Source organism: Aphidius gifuensis, linkage group LG5, assembly GCF_014905175.1.
Source record: "Aphidius gifuensis isolate YNYX2018 linkage group LG5, ASM1490517v1, whole genome shotgun sequence".
Taxonomy (NCBI): domain Eukaryota; kingdom Metazoa; phylum Arthropoda; class Insecta; order Hymenoptera; family Braconidae; genus Aphidius; species Aphidius gifuensis.
Window position 1 is genome coordinate 14,620,861 of NC_057792.1, and position 26,544 is coordinate 14,647,404.

Genomic DNA, 26,544 nt, shown 5'->3' on the forward strand with positions numbered 1-26,544 from the left:
TACAAGTTTATTATGTTAAACTGGGTTTTTGGATATGACACGGTTACTTTGGTAAACTTGAAATTTAATTTGCATTATAATTTGAAATTAAATGACATTTAAGCTTGAATAAATTATCAAGAAAAAGCTGGCTTGTCTTTTAAATAATATTGATAATTAATTAGTCATTTAATGATAAATAAATTTCAATGTTAATTTTATAAAACGGACCTTCACGAAAATGTACTTTTCTTGATGTTCTAATTCTAATTGAATGCTCGATAAGTGGTACATCATGGGGACCAAGATTTTCTCTGGACAATGAGCTAACTAAAATTCCTCTCAATGTTGCAAGTGTACTACTTGGTATACCACGATCCATTTCACCGGTTCCCATTTTAAATAATAATCACCAATCACTATTAACCTTGTCATTCCACATAAACATCATCAACAATAGCAACACTTATTTATTCACAAACATTTTACACTGCATCCATTTGTCAAAATAATAATACATCACATTAAAAATACACTGTCAATCACTTTGATGATATTTATTTTAAAAAAACTTCTCAAGTAACTGATTCTTATTTTTTAAAAAATATAAATAAATCAACAAAAAAATACTTTTACTATTTTCAAATAGCTTTTTAAAATAAGGTCAACCACAAAAACTGATTTTTATTTTTTTATTTTTTTACTTTATGAAAATTGACATGACGAAAAAAAATAGAAAAAAAATAATGTTACTTTTTTTAGTGTAATGTGGAATGATTTAAAAAAATATGTAAACTAGAATTATTGTAACCACGACGTTGAAACACGATACACTACGTGTATAATCAAAAAAAAAAAATCATAATAATAAATGATAGAATAAAAAATAATGTCGGAAATGTTATTTCTGTCTTGTAGTTAAAATTTATAGTTTATAAATAAATAGAAAAGTAACTTAATCAAATTTAGATCAAAATAATATGTTTATAAATTTTTTTTTTTTTTTGATAATAATAAAATAAATATGTCAATTTTTAATTTATTGTAATTTTTTTTCTTCTCACCGGTGATATTAGAGTTTATTGTATTTTTAAAAATATAAAATGATAAACAATGATTAATCTCCCACGATTGATATCGACTCTCTGTGTGTGTTGAGTAAATTTAAATTTAAAAAAATATAAAAAAATTTTATTCCTTTCACATGCGGCGCACTGAATAATCTTAGATAATAAATGAAATAAAATTAAAAAAAAAAAAAAAAACACTTTTCTTATCTATCTAAGAATAAATATCATGAAAAAAAAAAAAATTCATTATTTAGTTTTAATTTGTATTCTACTGTCTAGTGTATAGAAAAAAAATAAAAAAAAATCAGACTAAAATAAATTGGCGGTATTGATAACAAAGATAACGAAGACCGCAAAAGTGGTCGTTACACACTCTTGCGACCCAATTAATTAGCCACATGTCATGGTGAATTTAAAAATATTAAACACAAATTTAAAAAAAATTCTCAAAAATATAAATAATATATTTTCAAAGTAATAAAAATTCACATCACAATATTTAATCACTCAATTAATTTTCAAAAAAACTGTACGAAATTTATTATTCATTTGTATTTGATTAATTTACTCATTTTTCTTTTTTTCTTTTCATGTTTTCCATTTTTTTTTTCGCGACATGTGTATGCATGTATTTTTAAATTCTTTTTTTTTTTCCTCTTACAAGGAGGACATGATAAAGTGTATGCTTGACGAGACAGTATATAGATGACTGTAAGTATGTGACTGGCTGGTTAAGAACAAACTGGTGTGAGCACTCGACGATATCAGAGTTTCTGACTGCACCTTTGGCCACTGGCAACGTGCTTTCGTTACTCCCGTTTGTCGTTCATCGGTTCTTTCAAGGTGTGCGTAGTTTTTTTTATTATTTTTTTTTTTTTATATTATTTATATACAAAGAAAAAAGTGAGAGAGACACTCTGTAAAAAGTTGTAGCAGTCTCAAGATATATATATGGATGTAAATAATTGTGAGAGCGAGAGAGAAAGTACCAATCAAAAATAACGGGGAATCGTGATATACTCAGTTGAATTTTAAATTAAAAGAAATATATATATTGCACAGTTTTTTTTTTATATTCATTTTTCCCTGATGGCTTCCTGTTGTTGTTTTTTTTATTTTCATTTTTCCGGTTTATAGATAAATGTTTTAATAAAAAAATTGAAAATTGACATGCATATGAGACACCTCAACACGAGGAAATGACTAAGTCATTCAAATAACGTAAACAAGTAGATAAAATTTCGATAGAAAAAATTAAAAAAAATATTTTAAAGCTGCTGCTTGGAGACTTTTAAACAGATCAACTATAGAATATTTTTAGTTTTTTTTTTTTTTAATAATTTGTTTGTGAAGAAACAAGAGAGAGCATTGTTTTAAAATATAAATCGACAATATGAATACATGCTGCACCTTCCGGATGTGAACAATCTTCTTTTGCATATAATTTTTTTCTTCTTTTTTTTTTTTGATTGATATGCGTTGAAGAAAAAAAAAAGCTCTAAAGTTTTTGTGTTATATAAAGAACATGGAGTAAAAGTTATTAAATTTTTATTGAATATATTATTTGCAATATTATGTCAGAAAATGTTTGTATTATAAACGAGATATTTCGATGCATTAAACAAAGTTGGATATATCAGAAAAGATAGCCTTGTGGCTGCTCGACCTTGTGACGTTTTATGTCGACTCTCAAACAATGCATAAAAACTGCATTATAAAAATAAACAAATAATAGTTTTATTTTTCGCTTTAAATTTATAATCCATTTCCCCCCACTTTAATTAAATTAAATTAATTAATTATCATTATTTTAAGTGATATAATAAATTAAAATAATTAATACTTTTTAGATTATCAAGATAAATTAAAAAGTTATATTCAAAGAGAAAAAAAAAAATTAAATTGAAAAGAATTTTCATAGATTATTAGATTATTTTATAAATATCAGAAATTAAATAATGAATTTTACGTATATATATATTTATAAAGCTAATATAATTGAGAATATGAAAAGTAAATTAAAAAATTTTTCATAAAAAGTTTTGATAATAATAATATTTATTATAGATTCGATAAAGTCATGAATAGTTGGATAGAAAAAATGCATTTTTAATCAAAATGAATGTAAATATTTAAGGTAATAAAAATAATAAAATTGCAAAAATTGAATAGTATTTTAATCGATAATAATATTTAAAAAATAATACTCTTGACAAAGTTGTAAAATTAAAAATAAACAGTTAAATCCGGAAATGCAAAATATTGTTGCTTCTCAAGACTCAAGAGCAATGAGGAAACTCCAAGCTGGCAATAATTATGTGTGAGACAATTTTAAACTTTAATACAATTTCCGTCAGTATAAAAAAGTATTTTAATATTACCGACATCAAGATCAAAATATACATCAACTTATTATCAAACAAAATAACACAAAAAATTGCATTATTTCTCACATAAATTTAGTCAAATTTATTTATGATATTTCGTCATTGAAAAATATAATTTACAATCAATTTAAAAATAATAATTCAAATATTTTTCATCATTATGAAATATAGACAAATAATAATTAAAATAGGATATATTTTTTTTTTTTATAATTACCATTTAGTTAACAAAAAAAAATGATTAAAAATATTGATGCAGAAAGGAGACATTTTTTATTCCAATATCGAAAATATCAAGTTTCTTTTCAGGTGTAAATAATAATAAAAATACACAGACATATCAGTCTTTTCGCGTGTTTCGTCCTTGAATAAAAATGACTAGATTTATGAAAGGGAATGTAAATGATACTGAGAATGTCTTGATAATTTAATTTTTAATATTTTTATTAACAATTTTTCTTAAATATATAGGGTCATGTTTCATTGTAGGGATGCATCATCATCATCATCATTATTAAATCAAGAATGACATCACTGTCTTTGTATAGATGTTTCATAATTTTATTCATTTATACGGAATTATTTTTTTGAAACGTTGTAATCTCATACAATAATATATTATGCATTTTGATTTTATTATTATGTTGGTTTTTAAATATTTTATATCTTTGTAATGGAGAATTGTTAAGAGTCATATCGATAGAAACTTTGTATAAAAAAAATAATATGAATATAAATTGATAGACATGAAAAACAGGCTTTCAATTATATTTAGATAAATATTTATCAATGACGACATCACAGACAACGACGTTTTAAATTTTATTTGAATGTGTATATATCTTTGTTGATGATACTTTTATCATCATCTAGTGAGAAATTATGTAAACGACTATCGTTTTGGTTACGTGTTGGAATCTTTAAATGCATTCAAACGTATAAGCTCGTTTGACATATTCAACCCGAAGAAATTTCAATAGAACGTTATGAAAAAAAAAGAAAAATAATCATAAAAAAACTACTTGTTATGTACTTGGATTTATAAATATTAAATAAAAAATTCTCAAAGGTGAAACTGAGAGCTCACTTTAAACTGAAATTTTTATTTACACAAGTGGGTATTTTTTTATTTTTAGTCTGGTTGTTTTTTATTGTTGTTGTTATTGTTGTCAAAGTGTGAAAAAAAAAATTATATGTATGTATTAATGGAAAATATTTAAATATATTGAGACTAATTGCTTTTTAATTACCATCGTTAATTTTTTAACATTCAAAGTATAAAAACCTTTGAGAAATATATATTTTAAATTAAAAAATTGAGCTCAACGATGTGTGATATTTAACTTGAGTCGTGTTTATTCGAGCATCTTAAAAACTGCTTTTTAACATCATACTTGCCTATCTGATTTTTATCATTAACAGACAAAAAAAAAAAAAGTATCAAAAAAGCTGTTTTTCAGTTAATTATTGTGTTGTTATGAAAGTAATTAATTTGATAATCATAAATATAAATAGAAGTTTATTGTTGTTGAAACAAACTGTCGACTAATTATATTTCAATCAAAAGTATTATTTTTATTATAAATAAATATTTATTAATGTCAGTGTTAAAAGTTTATTATTTTTATTATAAATTTAATTTGATGTTTATAAAAAAATATACATAGTAACATATCATTTTTCTAATTGGCCTAAATTTTCAGGATCGTTAATGCAAGGTTAATGCTAGCAGAAAAATGAAATGCAGATGCCACTAAATCAAGGGGATTTCAATTTAGTTTTAATTTTAAATTGAGCAAAAATAATAAAAACTTGCATGGTTTTTTTTTACAGTGTCTTGATAAATGTAGTTTGAATAAAAATAAATGGGAAATGTAGAAATTCTAATAGTGAAACTCGTCAATCAACATTAATTAACACTGCTAATATTAATTGCTTAAAACCTAACTTTAAATATACATGCTAACAATATTTTTTATTCTCTAAATTATAAAATGAATTGTGTTTCTATTTTTTATTCTAAATTATAGTTTAGAAATTGAGATGATCAATGAAATTTTGATACGTTATTGTGACTAGCTGTTGGAATAATAGAAAAAATAAAAGAAAAATAATTAATTGATGAATGTATGAATTAACAACGACACTGGAGTATAACTGAATCAATTAAAAAACCTTCTTCTGGCATTGTGACGTAGTTTGCGTTTGCAGGTGCAGGGACGTATAGAAACTAGGTCAGTATCATTTTGCGTGCCTCACAGCATCTCTCCTTTGCATTTATTTTTTTGCATAATTTTTAAATTGAGAAATACACGAAATATGTATTTCGTAAGATTTATATATACGCCCACTTTTGCCAAATTATTGATTGACAAATTTATGAATATTACGTATAAATTTTTCATGAGTTTTTTTGAATAAAAAACAGAAAAATAATATCATGGTTATTTTTATTTTTTTTTTTCTACGAATCTATATGTGTTTAATAGCAGAAAATTTATTGAAAAATATCCAAGAACAACATTTGACATTAAAATACAGAATGAGAAAAGCAATATATAAAAATAAAAAAAAATTGTAAACCTGTTTGGAATTGATAATTAATAAATCGTGGGTAGAATTGAGCAAGGTAAAATCCAAAAAAGTCCAGAGATGACACATTCAACACTGGGCTTACTCAATCAATGAATATATTCATTGATATTATCGAATCACCGACTTAAATTCAAATGAAAAAATAAAATCGAAAAAGAAACATACGAGTTTCGATATTTTTTTCCTCTAAAATTAATGCCAACTTCTTGAGTCTGTAGTCTTCATCTTTCAAGTTAATCCTCATATAAATATTGTTAAATTAACAACAATTATATAGACAATAAAAACCTGATGTTGAAAATAATATTTAAAAAAAATTAAAAACGCCAGATTGATCAATATAACTTTCCACAAAATTAATTCTAGACTCTAATAAAATCGAAAGTTCATTTTTAGATCATCACAAGATAAAAAATATTTACACAATTATTACCATTTGAGTTAACATTATCGACAATCCACACAAGGTAAAAACGTTTGCCCAAAAAAAAAAAATCTATCTTGTCGACAATTGTCGGCAAAAGTAAACAGGATAACTGTTTTACCGGTTAAGAAAAAAATTTGAAATTAAAAGTTTCATTGATCCCGGAAGACCTTGAATCTATTGAGAACAAGACAGTGAATAATCATCACAATGATCATCAATTCAATTGTAAATAATCAAAACACTGATTTTGATCTTCAACTAAGGACGTATCAAATTTCTATTGATGTTCTGAGATTTATAAAAAGACAAAAAGAACAACCAAAGTTGTCTATATATACCAAATGATATATGTATATAAAAAAAAAGAGAGATTGGAGAAGAGTGGTTTGGCAGGACTTGAATAAATAAATAAGAAAAAAATAATAAAAAAAAAGGGATAACAACAAAAGAACGATGAAGAAGAATATTAGTGGGCGTATTTGTGTCTCGCCCCCGCACAAATATAGTGTGGCATACACAGAAAAAAAAACTATAGATCGCCATAGAGTACCTATATTCACTGGCACTCCCTTTGTCGAAACATATAAAAAAAAATAAAATAAAATAATAATCATCCGTTCTATATGAGTAGGGTATTTTTTCAAGACAAACCACAGTTTTAAAATCATCATGATGAAGACAAATTAACGGTTTGTCTGGTACTAACTGACTTGATTGTTAGAATTTACTTTATTGTTAAAAACAATTGAATTGCGGTAGATTATTTATATATAAATTTCTATTATTATTATTAGTGTAATATTTGTTTTTGATATGTATGATTAAATCAAAGTGTGCTGAGGTTAACATTGAAATTAATGTAAAGATTAAAAGTGAAATTAGATATGTTAGATTAGATTTGGAAAAAAAAAAAAAAGGATTTATATATATCTACAGAGTGCAATCAGAAATTTATGGAAATAACATTAGATTACTGGAGACAGTATGAGTAAGAAAGCGTCGTTTGTAACGGCATGTGACCAGGTTAGACACATATACCAGTTATTAGATTGAAATCGCTCCCTAAAGAATATCGAGGTCGTTAAAAGTTAATTTACTACCGTTGTATATTGTGACCAGTATAACATCGGATGATGGATTTTTTTAAATCCTTTATTTAATCAAACAAATGGTCCATATTTGATTTTTTTATTTGATAAGAATATTTCAACTGAAATGATCTTTAAGATTTTTTTTTTTAAACACTTCTTGTCAAATATATGAGAAATCTTTTTATCGAAATTGGAAAAGCCGATATAATCCTGTTATACAGTGACAGTTCAATCGAAATTTTTTATTTTTATATTGAATCAAATTAGCTTTTTAAAAAACGCTTTCAAATGTTGACATTTTTAAAAATTAATTTAAACTACTATTATATATCAATGTAATAAAAATTAATTGACCTTTTAATTTGTCATCGTGCTTCAAGATAATTATGTAAAATTTTATTTTTCAGTCGATAAATATTTGAAAGCAGGTGTTTGATTGCAATCGTGAATAAATAAGTATAGACTATCGACCTGCAGACTTGACACGTGCGTAACTAATCACGTTAGGGCGTTGTTATTTGAATGACTGAGCAATATTTACAAAATTTTCTAACAAACCAGGAGTATTATCATAAAAAAAAATCCAATAAATATATACTAACTATACCATATACTTTTCCTACAGTATATATTTTTGAAATATCAATATTTTTTTCTAGCAAATGTTTGCATTGTTTAAACGTGACATAAAATTTTTGATTGACAATATTGTCAATATTAAATGAGGCTACTTGCAAAAAAAAAAAAAAAAAAAAAATCATTAAAGCTTTCAATCAACTCAACACATTGATACAAAAATCGATTTGTTTATTCTTTTATTTTTTACGATTAAAAAATGATGTGCTTTCTCAAGCTCTAATGATAAATATGATTATATACATATCTTAACGTATTAAATAGTGAAAAATTTAACAAATGAGAAATTCTTGAACTTTTTGATCCTATTAATCAATGCATTACTCAGCATTTAATTTAATTAAAATAATTTTAAATATAAAATTCATATATAATTCTTAAGCTCTCTCTAAAACTTGATAAAATATATTTAAAAAAAAAAAAATTGTATAATTATTTTCACGTAATTATTATCAAGTATAAATGCATAAATTTATGTTAATATAAAATTGACAAATAACTAATGCATATATATGAAGAATGCATTCACTTTTAATCTGATAAATAACATGAAAAATAAATGATAAAAAATAAAGTGATAAAAAAATTTGAATGAGATGAAAAAAGGGGGACATGAATCACGACTTGAAAAATAGAAAACAAGATATATAAGACTATAGGTAAAATGAGTAAGACATATAAAGAGGTAAAAGAGGAGGATACAAATAGAAACGGTAGCTGCAGCGTGACTGTATGCAGCTGGCCTTTGCACCTGCAGCGTTGTGAAGAACGCGACCACGACGATAACGACCTCACGTAATCACGTGTCCACCTTTATTTTCTATGGCTACTCTTTTACACCATCTCGTGATTTAACACTCTTTCCCCCCCTTCTTACCCCCTTCCTCTACCCTTATTTTAACTTGCTGCAAATCTTTGAATACTATATTGGATCTAGTGACAGAACAAAAGCATTAGATTGTCACGTTAAATTAATCTTCATTATTTTTTATTACTTGTTTTTTATTTATTTATTTTTTTTTTCATTTTATTTATGTATATTTGTCAGATTATTTATACTAAAGTATATATTTTATTGTTTTTTTTTTTCACAGAAATAAGCTGTGAATATAGTTTTTAAAAAATTTTTTTTTTTCACTTCCACTTGAAAAATTTAGTATATCGTGTATCAGTGCACTTGACTTAGCTCTTTACTAAGTAGGAAATCCTATCTTCACAATTTTTATTCGTGCACTCAACTGATAGAATTTTAAATATAAATATTCATGTTTTTTTTTCACAAATCTACCCACTCTTTATATACTTCTCTCAAGATAATATCAAAAAAAAAAAATTAAAAATTATATTGTATTCCTTGTTTTCATAACTGTTGTAAAATGTCAGTAATTATATAATTTTATTGTTCATTTTCCTCGGGGCATTTGCCTCAACATGATATATTTTTATGACACGGAAAAATCGATATATTATACAAGACTGACCACTGGACACTACATAATATTCTCCGTATTAAATCGTTAAAAGTTATGTTACTATATGCTAAACTAAAAAAAAAAAAAAAAAGGGTGTATTAAGTGAAAAAATAAATGTCACGTCAGCCATGATTTTCGATGCCAAATAGTATATATTATTTTTTTCTTTTTCACATTCAAAAAAATACTACTAGATTGCAAATGATTGTGAAAAATAAAAAAAACAAATTGAATAATAATTTTTCATTGTTAAAAAATTATTTTAGTCTTTAATTTAATTTTATAAAAAAATAATACATCAATAAAAAACCGTTAACTATTTATATACTCAAAAATATATTAACACGCAATTTTTTTGCTCATGATTTCCGGGAGGTGTGGTTAATAATGATTTCATAATTTCGCGATTATAATTAATATTTAGGATCAGTATGATCAATCAACGAGAACTCGATAATCCATAAAAAAAAAAAAAATAAAAGCAAAATTTATGTATATATATAAATAAATTAAAAAATGTATTTGTGAATAACTTTGCCGTCATTTATACACAAGATAACGATTAAAGTGTCAGTGAATGCAACTTTTAAATGGTTATACATTTAAGATTGGTTTAAAATTAATATCGATTAAATGTAATTACCTTGAATGAAATAAGAAGTCTATGATTTTATGCCAATCGTGAACTACCAAAGCTATCAAACTTGTATACGCGTCAACAGTAAAATATATAAAAAGAAAATATAAAAAAAAAAAGAAGAAAAATAGCAAGTTGCTTCCTGCAACACCATACAATTCTTAAGAGCAAGTTTATATATTTTATAGCAATGTTATTTTATGTACTTGAGAAAATATCTAACATGTCTGTCTCAAATTTTCAACTCGGTCAGATTTAGCCTCAATTGCATATACCATCTATTAACCTTATGTTCATCCATAAATTATTTAAACAGGTGAAAGCATCATTAAATTGTAATACTTAATGATTATTATAATCATTAAATATTTATTTATATATATGTATATTTATTACATTACCCCTCATCATATCGAAATGATTTATACTTAGTAAATAAGACACTCGAGTACTCACCTGAAACAAACAAAAAAAATAACATTTATTTTATTAATTTAAATTTTTGTTTAATTTATATTTAAATAAATAAAAAAAAAAATTTATTACTAAGGTTAATTTGTGGGAAAAAATTGTAGTGGTAATTTGAAACTATATTTATTTAAAAAATATATTTTTATCTTAAATATTATTCTCACATCAGTCGCACGTGCATTGTATTTTTTTTTCTTGATAAGTAATTGACCATTAAATAAATAAATAATTGAAATATAAATAAAATGATAAAATCATTTTTTTTTTAAGATTATTATATATATTTTATGTGTGATTAAACAATTGATAAATCATTATTTCCTTGTATCATCGTCGTCATCAAAAATGATATCATTCAAAGTGAATAAATTAACTGACAATTTAAAAATTTTAAATGACAACAAAGACACTCATTATAAATACAACTAAAAGCTTTACATATTTAATTTATTTTTTTTTTTTACTTGAATCATTTTTACAACTATTAATTATCATTTAAAAAAATACTGGTGTATGTTACTTGAAAAAAAAAACAACAAAAACTTTTAGCTCACAGGTTTTAATTTTTTTTTGCGCAATCTTTTCGCATTATTATTATTTTTTTTGTTCATGGATGTTAATTTTAAAAAGTGTTTGTCTTTTTGAGTAACTTCCTAAAGCTTGTGACCCCTCAGGGTCTCATTTTAAACATAACTTTATTAAATAATCTCCATCTAGGCCACCGGAACATATTTAAAATATTTAGATCATGCCCCGGGCGGTTTTATCAATGTAATATTTAAACTTACTGAAATACACACCAATTAATTCATCAATAAATATTAAAAAAAAAAAAACTATCCCTCTTTTTAAGCATCGTACGAAATTACTAGACTATCTATTATATTTTTAAATAATTATTCATTAAACAATAATGTCGACATTTTTATTATTTTTTCTTTCACACAGTGTCTACATTTTTTTTTTTTATTTTTCATAATTCAAATATAATGACTAATTATACTTGTTATTAGTCACTTTTATTTATTTTTTTTTTTCCTCACATACATCGAAAAATATTATGAATAAAATAAAAAAATTTAACTGCAAGTGAAATTTTTTAAGTTTAAAAAAAAAAATTAGAAAAAATATATAAAATGGAAAGTTTTTTTATTTTTTATTTGGAACAGAGCAATAATTATTATATGCATAATAAAGATTAAAAAAAAAATTAAAATTTGAAATAAATTTCACTTGATTAGTCATAAAATAATTTTACGAAAAAAAAAAAAAATTTTAATTTTTAAAAAATTTGATATAAATGAATGTGTATTTTGAAATAAAAAAAATATAAAAATTTGTTTTTTAAATTAAATTTATTCATGCTTGGATAATTAAATTTTTAAATATTGTAATATTTAAAATGTTGAATTTAATTATATAAATGATGAGTGTGAAAACAAGTTAATTAAAAACGATTGGTTCTTTAAATTTGACACTTGATTAAAATTATCTGTCAGATGATATGAAATAACCAACAACATTGATATATATTTCTGATCATTAGCAGTTTAAAAATAAATAATTAATATTGAAAAAAATAAAATACAACAACAAAGACACTTAATAATCATGAGCTCAGCTTGTCACCTATGCAAATGTCAATCAAATAAAATTAGACAAAGGTGTCATCATAGAGAAAGTAATAAATATAATTTCATATTATTATCAAGCAACAAAAGAAAGTAAAAAATAGCTTTTTTAATAATAAAATCTTCAATAATTTTATACCCTGCAAATGTGTTACTCGACTGACTTGGTTACATCAAGAATCGATCAACAACTCTATTCATTTATCCTAATGGATTTTTTTTCTATTTTTTTTTTATTTTTTTATTAACCGGAAGCACGCCCATGGTGTAATTTTTTTTCAACACTATGATGTATTTTTTGTTTATTGTTTTTAATGTTTTTCTATAAATCCATTATCAAAACATTGTTCAATACTAATAATAATAATTAACTATATATTTTTTAATCTGTTTTTAAAAACTGTGTTCTAGCCACATACACAGAAAATTTTCCGTTACTATTAAAATTGTTTAAATTAAAAAAAAAAAAATTTAACTTTGAGGTTTTATTTTAAGATCAGTAAAGCTTCCTTGATATACTCTACAATCAAGCATTGTATTTATTTTTCTATTAAATATTTATTCTTTAAAAACCAAACGAAATCATGCATCATCAAAAATATATATTGAAGATACAAAATGATTACAGATCATCTACCTGTAACCCTTGGTTTTTAATTAAAAAAAAAAAAAAAGGTATAAATGATTAGGTGGACTGATGCGGAACCCAACAATCATACCCCATGTTGACGTATAATTTTTTGTGTTTACCAAAAATTCGATTAGATGATTTGAAAAAAAAAAAATTTAAAAGACAACAACAACAAACTTACAAAGCCAAACATTTCCACGTGGAGCAGTATGAAGTAAATTAAGATGAAGATTAAAATCTAATCCAGCTAAATCTTGTCGTAAATGTGTTGTGTCCATGATAAGTGCTCTTTCAGGTAAAAGAAATAGATGATCACTACCCTCAACAGGCCCTGGGGTCCTTGGTACTCGACCGACCCCAAGTGGACCTGATCGAGCTGTCAACATTCTTCACTTAAAATTCAATAATAAATTTGTTGTTTTCGTATTTTAATCACCAAACAATCGCACATTATCCGTTAAATAATTGTTTCACTTTTTTTTTTTTTATATACAACACTAATTAATTTTTAAATTTGTAATAAACACAACCAACTTTGTCAACAATAAAAAAAAATCAACAAGAAAAAAATTGTCCCAGTGATATAAAAATTACAGTCAATTGATACCAAGTGTCATTAACAAGTTGACTTGTAAAATTGTATGACTCATTCGGCCACTCAACTTTTCATATCAATTTTATAAAATTATATAATTTATAACAAAATAATAATATACTTTATTGATAAAATATAATAATAATTAATGAAAAAAATTATTTTTCAAGATAAAAAAAATAAATAAATTGATTTCTTTTGGAGCTTAAATGGATAAAGAAATAAATAATTTATACGTCATTAACTTTTTGAAAAAAAAAAAATGTTTAAATTGCTTTAGTTTTGTGTTTTTTTCATTTATTTATTTTCAATGTGTCAGAAATATTTTTATGTCTGATAAACACGTTTTTTATTTTATTTTTTTTATCGTTAACAAAAAGATAATAATATTGTTAAAAATATATATATTGTTTTATAAAAAATGCAGCCTTTAAAGTTGTCTAAGATTAATTTTGTATTTGGCTTTAAAATAAGCCAATTTTCTATATTTTTTTTAAATAAATATTTTCTATTTTTTCATACAAAAATATTACATATTACAAAAAAAAAAAATGGAATTTGTTTTTAAAAATATTACGCGTGTTTGAGTATATATTATCACTAGCACGTAAAGTTTTTCAAATGGCACATAATTAATATCATCATATAGTGTGATTAAATTTTGAATAAAAAATTTTTTAAAAAATGGAAAATTATTGTCAAGGAGTTGAAAGAAATGTATAAATATTTGGCGCGTTATTATTTAAATGGTAAAAATTGTTTGACAATTGAGATGATTGACAGCCGGTTTATAAACTCGTGGCATCAAGTAATTTTTATAAACGAGTTTATGTGCAAGTGTATCAGTATTAGGTCTTCGCGTGACAACGCTCGAATCGAGACTGAATGACCGTGGCGCATTGGGAGCGCCGGCAACTCCCGACTGTTGTCGACGAGAAAAAAAAATATATAATAAAAAATTATAAGCGAGAAAGAGAATTAAAAAAAAAAAAGAAAGAAATATTTATAAAAAATTTATAAGATGATTAAAAAGAAAATTAAAAATAAATTAACTTCCAAAAAAGAAAATAAAAATAAAATAATAAATAATAATTGAAAATTGCAAAAATAGTATTTATTTTTCTTAATCAAATTGTTTGATTGTAATTTAATATTAAAATACTTAACAATCTGTTGATTTTGATAATAATAAAATATAAAAAAATTGATAAGAAAATAAAATAAATTGAAAAGAGATAAATTATTTGTAAAGATTATATAAAAAAAAAATTTTTTAAATGGTATTGTATTATTTTGTATTTTATCAGTTTGATGGATCATCTGATATTTTATTATTGCATAAGTTTAAATGAATAAATATATAAAAAAAAAAAATTATTGATCAGAGATCTGCATGAATATTGTGTAAGATTAGATTTCTAAACTTTAAAGGTTCTTTTTACTCTGTAAACAACAATTCTCAACATTGTGGTTAAATTGTAAAACTGGAATCATTGATACGATTTATACTGGCTAATGAATAATTAATTATTTGCATGCATGTATTTTACACAAAGTCAATATTTAATCTATCAATATTTCAACTCAAAAACATTTAGTTAAATATTTTTTTGAAACAGGTATTATTGCAGTGTATTGTTTTAATAAAATTTCTATTATTTTATTTTCAATTTAATGTTAAAAGTTTATGAGCAGACACTTGACTCTTGAAGTATATAAATAAATAAGAGAGATATAAAGAGAAAAAAAAAAAAAAGAGAGAGACCTTTTCCGTGTGCGTGATCAGGATACTGAAAACGACCGAGTGAGTTCTCATCACCCATGTCTAGATGATCACCGTTTACGAATAGCCAACTTGTTTAAAAAATTTTAACACGTCTAAATAAAATTCAAAAAAAAAGTTCAACCATACTAACAATTAGTTTTATTTACCAAGTGTTTCTAACATCATCCAAACTGATCTCAATCAAATGATCCATAAAAAAAAAAATACGACAAAATCATTTCATTTAAATACAACTATTAGGTTAATCTTTTTTTTTTTTTTTTTAATTAAATTTATTCTATTAAATCAGCTAATCACTTGAAGTATGTTCGTGCTTTTAAATAATCTAGATTTTCATAAGTGAAAAATTAAATAAATAAATATACTTGCTTAAACATTTGACATGATTTAATCTTTATAATTAATTTACAAACTTGAAATGATATTATCATGTGAAATTTTGTGAAAGACAATTTTTTTTGTTATTTATCATTAGGTGTATAATAAATAGGAAATATTTATGATAAATGATAAATAAACAAAAGATGAAAATAAAGATATGAAATTTTTTTTTTTATGATATATGAAAAATGAGTCATTGGGGAGTCAACCCAGCGAATCGAGTGCGAATGAAAATTCACTCAAGCTCAATACCCGTTATTCTTTGCTCAACAAGAATCATGATTTTTTTTTTTTTTTAATTCTTTATTAACATAGCAACCGTTTTGTCTGAATGATGCATTTCTTTTTTTATTTTTAAGAAGCTTACATGACACTAGTCTTTTGTAATCTCAATGTCATATTTAATCAAAAAATTTAAATTTTAAACTCAATCTGTCAAAATAATAATAATTGATCCAAAGAAATTTAAAATACAAAAAAAAAATTTGAGTTTCTATTTTATTTTATTTTTTTGTAATTAGAAAAAAAAATTGTGGCATTTGTTGTTTATATTTATTATTTTTTTATACACAAAAATTCAGGTTAACTATTAGAGAACTAGAACGAAAACAATTTAATAATTTTAAACAAACTGTTCATGAATTTACGAGCAAAAAAGTAATAAATTTTCAAGTAAAATTTAAAAAAAAAAAAACTCTCACCAAGTTTTTATATATTTCATCTTTCATATTTCATCATTTTAATTATTTTAAATTATTATTCACAATAGAATATCATATTTTTCTCATATTGTCTAATAACATAATATTCAAGTCTTGTTAAAAATTTATCTACATTTTTAAAAAAAATAATTTTCTTTGTTAAAAATGTAGTTAAAAATATATTTTGCAATTTATCAGTTTCCACGAAAATATTCATAATGCAACTTGACAATTGAGGACTATAAAAAAAAGTAGAACAGTGCAAGATTGAAGCGTACTTCCGGAAAGAATTAGTTGCAATAAAAATAAATAAATAAACAAACAATAAACCTCAAATCGTAAAATAAAAAAATAATAAAAATTTGGTATTGATATTATTTCTAGTTTATCTAGATCCTGTTGAATATGCATGTCAGATATTGCACTGAAAAAGGAAAACAGCTTCAAACTTGATTTGAATTTAAAAAAAAAATATTTCTAATCAAGAGTGTATATTAAGATTCGATAAATTAAACTAATTTTGTTGTAATTATCTTGATGATTGAAAGACACACACGATAAAATTTTTCTAAATAATAAAAGTAATCATGTAGCATTTTTTTTTAAGATGCACTTTTGATGTACTTCCTGTACTGCACCTGCACAAGTGGTAGCAACAGTGATCCGTAACAAAATAATTGACTGGGTAACGCATGTTGGGTTGGGCAAGTGATTTTCTTACAGTCAACAGACGACAAGTTAATCGGGAGATTGTCAAAAGCAACACACGACAACATGACATATTTGTAATTAAGTCATTTCATATTTTGCATGATAATATTTAGAAAAATATATGTCAAGAGGTATTTAGAGTTTTTCTGGTTTAAATAATGTACATATTTAATCAACCCTAGACTAATATGAATGTATATAATATGAAAAAAAAAAAAAATTAAACATGTATAAATATGTTGGAGTGTTGGAGTCTATCATCATCATCATCATCATCGTTGTCGGAGTAGTCGCAAAATATATAAATACTTATTAAGTAATCACAGCTTAAAAATTTAAATAAAATCTAATTTTCTAAACAACCCAGTAACCAATGAATTAGAACGTAAATTTATGTTAATTTGATATTTTTTTTTTCATAAGAAAATTGTTTTAAGTGTCCTTCTGTCATGCAATTGCCAATTATTTCGAAATATGTATTTGAGAAATTGCAATGGCTTTAAAATATGATAAATTTGTTGATGCAAGAAAATAGAAAATCTAAATCAATTCAATCACCATGAAAATCAAGAGAAATCTAGAAAAATAAAAAAATTATTTTCCAAAAAAATAATAGATATTTAAATGGCTATTTTTTTTAAAATATTTTTTCATGGTTTGAAAAATAGAAAATAAATAGCTTTTACAGATAAACGATAAGAAAAATATTGGAATTTGTTTGATAAATAAATAAGAGAAAAAAAAAAACAATATTGAAGAAGAATTGTGTACCATTAGAATTATCGTACTTGTTTTTGTCACAGTTATCGACCCTCCAAGTTGGCGCCAAGGCGTCACCCCTGGCAACCTCCCTCACTTCAACATTGTCTAAATGGCGACGTTACAAATCCACCACTTTTATATACAAAAACTGAGGAAAATTTCAAAGTTGACCTTGCCCATCCCAAACGAAATGATACGAGTAAAAAAAAAGGAAAAAAAATAAGCTTATCATTTGTCGAGTCAGATTTGATTATTTGAATAAACAAGAAAAATAATTTACTTGATTAATTTGATAATAAAAAAAACAATATTTAATTATTTATAAATATATTTTTTTTTAACTCAAATTAACATCCGCTCATCAGTTGATCATAAACTGATTAAACGAAAGAAAAAAAAAAAGAAAAAATTTACCCAGAAAATCATAAATTTCAAAAATACATAAAATGATAAATAAAAAAAAAAAAATTACAATTTGTTTATTCAACATGGAGAAAAAAAAGTATATATAATTTTTAAAAAAATAAATACAAATAGTAAGAAAAATAAATAGACTACTTCATTGGTGCAGAACTGTCATGTCCAAGCTGGTGGAACATGAAATCTTTTCAGTATATTTATTTACAAGTTCGATCATTGTGACGACCCCTTTAACAGTGAAATTGCATTTAAACATCCTGAATATGTTTTTTTTTTTTGTTTATATTTCTAACACTACAATAAATAATCAATGTTGTAAAAATATTAATAAATATTTATACTCATTTATGAGATATGAAAATGTGTATGAGATAGAAAACTTTCTGATAGCCAATATCCACTATTAATATATAAATAATTTAAAAAAAAAAATAAAATTTATAATCATAGTTGTATCGTAATAAATATATTGCAATAACAAGAAGAATTCTTCAATTTAATCATAATATAATCAACGATAGTTAATTTTTTTCTTCATCATAATGGGCGGAGACGATTATCATGAATGATTAGATTTTATGAAAGGATGAAATTAATGATCCAACAAAAGATACATGATAGATTGATCATTTTAATATGAAACAAGTTAACAAATTTTAATTATAAAAATATATTTATTTCATAATGTTAAAAGAATATTAAATATCCATCACTCATACAATCTAATTAACAACTTTCTTTCATCAAATAAAATCACTAAAAGTGAGACAAGAAAATCAAAATAAAAAACATTAATATTATTTGTAATAAAAAAAATATAATTAATAAAATTTTTATTTTTATATTTGAGTTAAAATTTTTATAACAAACATTTTTTTTTGTTATATAAATTTTATATTTTTATTTCACCAACTTTTATTATGGTGAAAAAATTTTTTTTTTTAAATTCATGTAACATAAAATTAAAACAAAAAAAAAAATAAAAATATAGGTGATAAAAAAAATGATATATAAAGTAGACTTTATCACGCAAGAAATTTTTATATTCTATTTTTTAATTTTAGTGTTTTTTTTTAACAAAAAATATGTAATAATTAACAAAAAAAAAAAATAAAAATTCAAGAGATTAATTTACAAGTTTGATGAGAATGAAAATAAATAATTGACTAATTGTTATCGTCATCTTTGTTGATATATCATTTTGTTAATACAATGAGTAATTAGCACGAAAGGGTGGCTAGTATATATTCCTCACAAAAGAAACCAAAAAATAAAAATAAAAGTTGCATAATAAAGTCACGCAAAGTGTGGCATCACTGACCTGGACAATTATTAAATCCCCTCATGATAAAAACTAAATAAAACAATCATTAAACAACCAATCCACAATTATAAAATTGTCATTGTTAATTAATTTTTTTTTGTATAATTTATATGATAAATTTATGTAAGCAAAAATAATAACAAATAACAAATTGACCAATTGGCTTAATCAAATTCAAATGAGGCTTATCAATGTTAATAAAAATTTACAAACAAATTTATGCTCTTTCACCGACAAAACTTTCAAAAAGGCAAATTAAATATATATCTTTTTTATGAATGCATTGTTGTCTAATGGATTATACTGTTACTCCAATATCAATGAGAAAAATATATTTTTATTTTAGTTTTTTTTTGTTTAAATCTAATTTAATTTAATATTTTTTTCTTTCTTTGATGATCAATTTCTTGGGTATTCTTGTATAGTTTAACCACAGTGTTATTTTTATCGACAAACGATTATTCAATGCCACGGAAATAATAGCTATATGTAGGTCAATTTTTACTACGCTTGGACGATTCTCCAGAACGCGTTGATATTTCAAAGGGTATGTAAAAGTGAGATAAACACTTTGCCACACATATTTTACTAAGATTTAATATATAAAAAAATAAATATAATAATATACAAACATATTTTATGTTTAATTTTTGTTTAAAAAAAAAAACAAATAATAATGTTTAGAACATGAAAAGAGAAAATATAATAACCTGTGTTTCCGGTTTTATTATTAATTTTTCATTATATATTTTTTTCCTACAACTTTTGTCTTTAATCTTTGTGTTAAAATATAGATACATTTATATTTCGTTATGGTTCATTTTATTAGGGTTAAAAAATAAATAACATAATCGCCACAATATTGATATAGAAAATTGATAAAAATCAGCCGAGTAAACAAAATAATACTATTTTTATAATCAATGAACAAGAAAGTTTCTTTTTACCAATTTTTATTTTTAAAAATCTTTAACTTCTTTTTTTCATTAATTAGAACTTTCTTCGTTAGATATTTGTCGGCTATTATCGCAACGAGCTGATAGTAAAAAAAAAAAATTATAATCTTAGACAGGGAAAATTAATTATTTTTTTTTTTCCTTATTTTACAATCTAGATTTGATTTAACTTGTTTCAAGAGAACTGGTAAATATCGATTCAACTTCTCCGACACTTGAACATTTTCTATAGCAAAAAAAAAATATAATAATAATTTTTTCCATCAGGTAAATCGATGCTGAATTGAGATTTAAAAATAAATAAAAAAAAAATATAATAAATTTTAATTATCTAGAACTAGATATTTTATTTTTTTATTTGAAAAATAAAAAATAAATTTTAAAAATGATCGACAATAAATGTACTGTGGAAACTGACAAAATGATAATCAACCTCAATCATAAATTAATGTGTAATTTCACTGGGATAAGTAGAAGAAAAAAATAAATAATTTTACAAATAAAATGTCTAAGTACATTTAATCTAGGCATATTTAACGACTCATGGAAAGTTTTCTTCTCGTCATTTTGATGAGCTATGCATGCCACACGTGTGTGGCCATATAATAGAATATTTTTTATTTTTTATTTTTCATTATAGCACGAATCACTCTGTTGCGATTTATTCTCGGGAAAGTACTTGCAAAATATCGTAACGAATTTTACAAAATATAGACAAAGAATATAAATATAATAATAACGGTTATATTGAAAAAATAATAAAATAAATAATTGCATAAATTTATTCAAGTATGAAGAAAAAAAAAATTTCTTTTACTAATAATAAAAAATTTAATGATCACAGTGTGAATATTAACATAAAAAATTAGCAACAAAATTTAATTTAAATCCTTTACAACGAAAAAATAAATCAAAAAAAAAACAACTCGATATATATTTTTGCAAATTAAAAGTACTAATAAAAAATATTTAATTTTACATTAAATAATAATAATAATTTATTAATATATTTTAAATGATAAAAAATCATTAAAAAAATTAAATTTTAAATTACAAAAATAACAAGTATTTAATTTGTTTTAAAAATATAACCAAAGAAATTTTAAAAAATTATTTTAACCAATTAGAATATTTTACATGAAATAATTGCAAAAAAATACGATGCATTTTGCAAAGTATATACTAAATAAAATGCGGTACCGTAAAAAAGTAAAAAAAAAAAAAATAATTTTAACGGTATAAAATCTATTGAAAAGTATTTTCTCTCTGTGCTAGTGGTACACACTTGTTTAGCAATTTTTATTGTTATTTAAAATATATTTTTTATTTCACATTTTATTCTGAGAAAAAGTGTATAATACATCTGGGACTAATCGACACACCAACAAGAGTCAAGACAACAATGTCAATTGGACCGAGTTATGCAATTGATTGCTTCAAACTTGAACGGCCTACTTCAGAAGCTTCATCATCATCATATATTTCAAGAAACACACAAGTTGAACCCTTTTTTATTTTAATATATCAGCAAAATACTTGAGTGGTTATACCGTTACAAATTTATATATAATATTTTTTGGAGTATTTTTATGAGCCCCCGCGGAAAGGGCTACATAAGGCCCCCCGATTATATGCTCATCATCATCATCATCATCATCATCATTATCGGCAAGATTTTCAATCACCATGATTGGCAACTTTTATATTTTATTCACGAGGTATGTTTCAATTTTTTTTTTTTAAATAATAAAAACATGCTGTCCTAATTTGTTTTGTATTTTTATTTTTTTTTCTTTTTCGCTTTTTATTATTTATTAAACAATACGTATATTGTTAATATGCTCGTTTAAATTGATAGCTGAGAAAAAATATTAGTAAGGGAAAGTGCACGCATGATGCAGTATTGGTCATACCATGATGACCTTAATTGCATCTAATTTCAAACAGATTCAGATAATTAACGAGACGCCAAACGACCAGACTTCTTCTTCCTACACGAGTACATCAACTTGGATAGTTGGATAAGTCGATAATTTTTAAGTGATAATCATTAATTTAATATTGAATTAAATGGGTTTTTTTTTATTCTAATTTTGTGACAGTTTGAATGATTTATGATACGTGTAATTTATTTATTTTAAACAAGTTTTTTATTTAGCTTGTAAGCTGCCTACCTTGATTATCTGATAGTCGATCTGGCCAGTCTTTGGAAATCATCGTCATAGTATTTTGATCAGGAATATCACCTGAAAAATAATAAAAATAAAATTCATTAATAATGTTGTTTAAATTTATATTTATTTAAAAGTTAGTAGAGATTTCTGTTTTGCCGATTGCAAGTTACTCAAGGCTGAAAAGTTATCGACTGAAAAAAATAAATGCCTTCAATTCTACTGTCGATGCTGTAGACGATATTGTTTGAAAAAAAAAATAAATTTAAATAGATTTGTTTATAATTAAATAAATTAAATGAAAGATATAATTATTTAATTTTTAGATTAATTTTTTATTTTCTTTTTTTGGTGGAGAAAAAAAATTTTGTAATCAAGCTGTATTTTGCATCAACAATAAAACTGTTTAGTTATAATTATAGTACACTTGAATTTAAAAAATAAAGAGTAAATGCTTTGGCAACAAGAGGCTAGTTAAATGCAACAAAAAAAAAAACAAAATGCAGTGCAATAAATTATGAAATCAATAAAGGAATTAAATTTAAATAATCGTGATTAACCATGGATTAAATTACCAAGACATTGATTGCCTGTTAGTTAAGTATAAAAAAGAAAAAAGAAACAACAAAATAGGCTAGTTAAAAGTCTATAAGGATTCAATGAGGTTCATAAAGTTGTAAAGAGAAAAAAAGTTGACACATGAAGCAACACATTATAGAACCGTTACTTCTATCAGACAAATAACATGATAAACATGTTAAAACACTTGAATTAATTATTTTTTTTTCAAACGTTAAATTAAATAGTCAAAAACAATAACCATTAATTCATTTCTACAATTGCAAATGAAATATAATTATGAGATTATTCGAAGAATAATTTTTAAAAATCCGCCAGACTATTTGTTAATAGATCGACTTTTGTCTGATGATCTAGGAAATTTTTAAAATTGAAAAAATAAATAAATAAAGTGTCTAGATATTGTTTCTAATTTTTGGATAATTAAATTTCAATTTTAAATGATTTTTTTTTAATTTTAAAATTTATTTGAAACAATAATATTATTATTACGAATAAAATAATTTTATAGCCTTTTTTAAAAATTTCTAGATTATCTGTCGAAATATTTATTTTTATTTTTCTGTCTGGGCAAGTTTAAAAATAATAAAAAAATTAATTGTTCAACACATAATTCCAAATAAATTCTGGTTCATTTCTGCAAACTTTATGTGTATATATCTAAGTTTCTCATCTTTTCATCAACTACATTTAAAAAATTTTAATTTAAAATAATAAAAGGAGAAAAAAAAATTTAGCAATGAATTTAAAATAAATAAATTCAATCAAAAATAAATTGATGTCGAAAATAGTCAATTATTCAATTTAAATTGAGTAAAAGTGTCGAGCTTATTTTATAAAAATTTTTCAGACTGATTTGAGTCTAGTCAATGGCATGTCAAGAAGCCGGTAAAAATAAATGACCCACACGACGTCTCCACAAAAAATCACAGTTGAAATTGAATTTTTTTTATTTCTTAATAACTTCATTCATAGAGCCAATAAATTAAATAAATAAATCTTTAAAAATTTTCTCATAATGAGGATTTATTAAAAATTATTTTCTTTTCTTTTTTTTTAATGGCTACATGAGATAGAGATCATAGGTCAGTATAGAAAATGCAATTAAAAAAAACCTCATAAAGATAAAAATTAAAGAATGTGAAAATTGAAAGAAAAAAAAATTATTCCCAAGGGGCACAAACAAGTGGAGACACTATAAAATATAATAAAAGATAGTAAACTTGATATCTCCAACGAGTCTTGTCTTGTCACTTGGACATACAACGACTTTATCCAATTATACTAGATGCACTGGCAAATGTCGGCTTTAATTGACCAAGGAAAACATTAAAAATAATTTTAATATTATTATAAATAACATTATTCTCTATTCAACAATATAATCATTTAATAATCCTTTTGATTAACACCTCTAACACTCTTTTAAAATTAGCTTTCTATTATCAAAACAAAAAAAAATTATAATCATTCAATATTATTGTTACTACTTTCTCTTAAACTATTGAAATAATTTTGAAATAATATTTATCCTAATAATATTTTTAAACTATTAATTTAAGCATTAAAAAAAATAGTTATTTCATTTTTTTTTACTGCAATTTACAAGTGAAACAAACTTGAAGTTACATTATGTAAAAAATACAAGAAATTTTTTTTTTTTAAATACACTTGTTTGTTGTTTGAAAAGTAACATGACAGGGAAATCAATATATTGATTAAAACTTGACTATTGTTCTACATTTTTTTTGTTTTTGAGGGATGGAAAAAAAAATGGTGTAGAAAATATAAATATGAAATATTTGAGGGGTCAATATGAGATAAGAAGCTGAATTTTGAATTCAAATACATATGCTTTCCTTGAGATTATGGAAGTGTGTGTAAAAAAAAAAAAAAAATTAATGTTTAATCGAATTTAAGCATTTTAAAACAGCCAATTCAATTAAATGAACCGCTTGTGGGATCATCCAACAACTAGGGTTTCGCAACGCGGATCATTCCGTATTATCTTATAGTTCGTTTTTTATTTTTTTTAAAATTTTATTCTTTGTAATTATTCGTATAAAAAGTAGTAACAAAAAAAAGAAAAAAAATTGAAACCTCTGACTTGATTACTCGATCATTTAAAAATTTTATCAAGAATTTTATTTTTTTTTCACATTAAAATGTTAGAGATACAAGATTTTTGACCCGTCAAAAATAATCTTGGAGGAATGATTAAATTTTAACATGATAAAATTATTAATTTGAAATATTTTTTTGTACTTTTTTGACTGAAAAAGATGGCGCAAGTATTGAGCGTCGCGATGGTAGCAAAATATAGTTTCAACGTGTCTGATCGATACTGGAACCACAGTATGCTGCTTTTACCTGATTTTATTTAATTTTTTTTCATTGCAATTAAATGAATAACTAAAAAATAAATAGCTACATAATTTTACTGACAATATTAATGCAAAATTTAGCTTTACATTAGACTGAAATATTTTTTTTTAAATATACAATTTCGAAAACTGAAATAAATATTTATTTGTTTATGTTTTTTAGCAGGTAAAAAATCATATGTATGTCAAGTTTTAAATTCGTTTATTTTGTAGAATAAATTTAGTTGCACCTGTAGATTTTATATTGACTGTAAATTTATGTTTTGAATGTTAAATTATATTTAAATTTCTAGACAAACAATCGTGTCAAAAACATGTAATATTTGTTGAAGCTATTAAAAAATTATAAAATGTTTAAAATCCATTAAGGAAAAAAAATATGTTTTGACTCACGCATAGAGGTCAAGTGACATGTTCATGATAATATTAAAAGTTAAAACAAATACTATTTTAAAATCTGTTTTTTTATTTTTTTCTCTATTTTATTTCTTAATTTTTTTGTAAAATAATAAATATCTAAAACAGTCAATGATAAGCATTTTCTGTAATTATAATTGAAAAAACATTACGTCAATAAAATTATATAAATTAATTTCAAGGTAACAATTTCCAGCTTTTTTTTTACCTTTAATTTAAAGATAATATTTTTTAAACAATCAATAAATTATTTCTTTTTTCCGTTTCATGATAAATAAATATTGCTAGAACATGTATTTTTTTTTTCATCAATAATATATTTAAGAATGA

General features: G+C 23.3%; 1 protein-coding gene across 20 annotated transcripts in view; it reads right to left on the minus strand.

Annotated features, from left to right (window-relative positions):
* The window catches only part of LOC122857705 (MAP7 domain-containing protein 2), an 87,162-nt gene that overhangs the window by 31,014 nt on the left and 29,604 nt on the right, over window positions 1–26,544 (minus strand). For 14 of the 20 annotated variants that reach the window (XM_044160035.1, XM_044160031.1, XM_044160029.1 and 11 more), the window contains exon 2: window positions 22,838–22,909. In XM_044160035.1, coding sequence (XP_044015970.1) covers window positions 22,838–22,909 — 72 coding nt within the window. Of the gene's footprint in view, window positions 1–210; window positions 1,772–13,208; window positions 14,506–22,837; window positions 22,910–26,544 lie in introns of those variants that run through there. The other 6 variants (XM_044160027.1, XM_044160033.1, XM_044160018.1 and 3 more) reach the window with 4 other exon arrangements.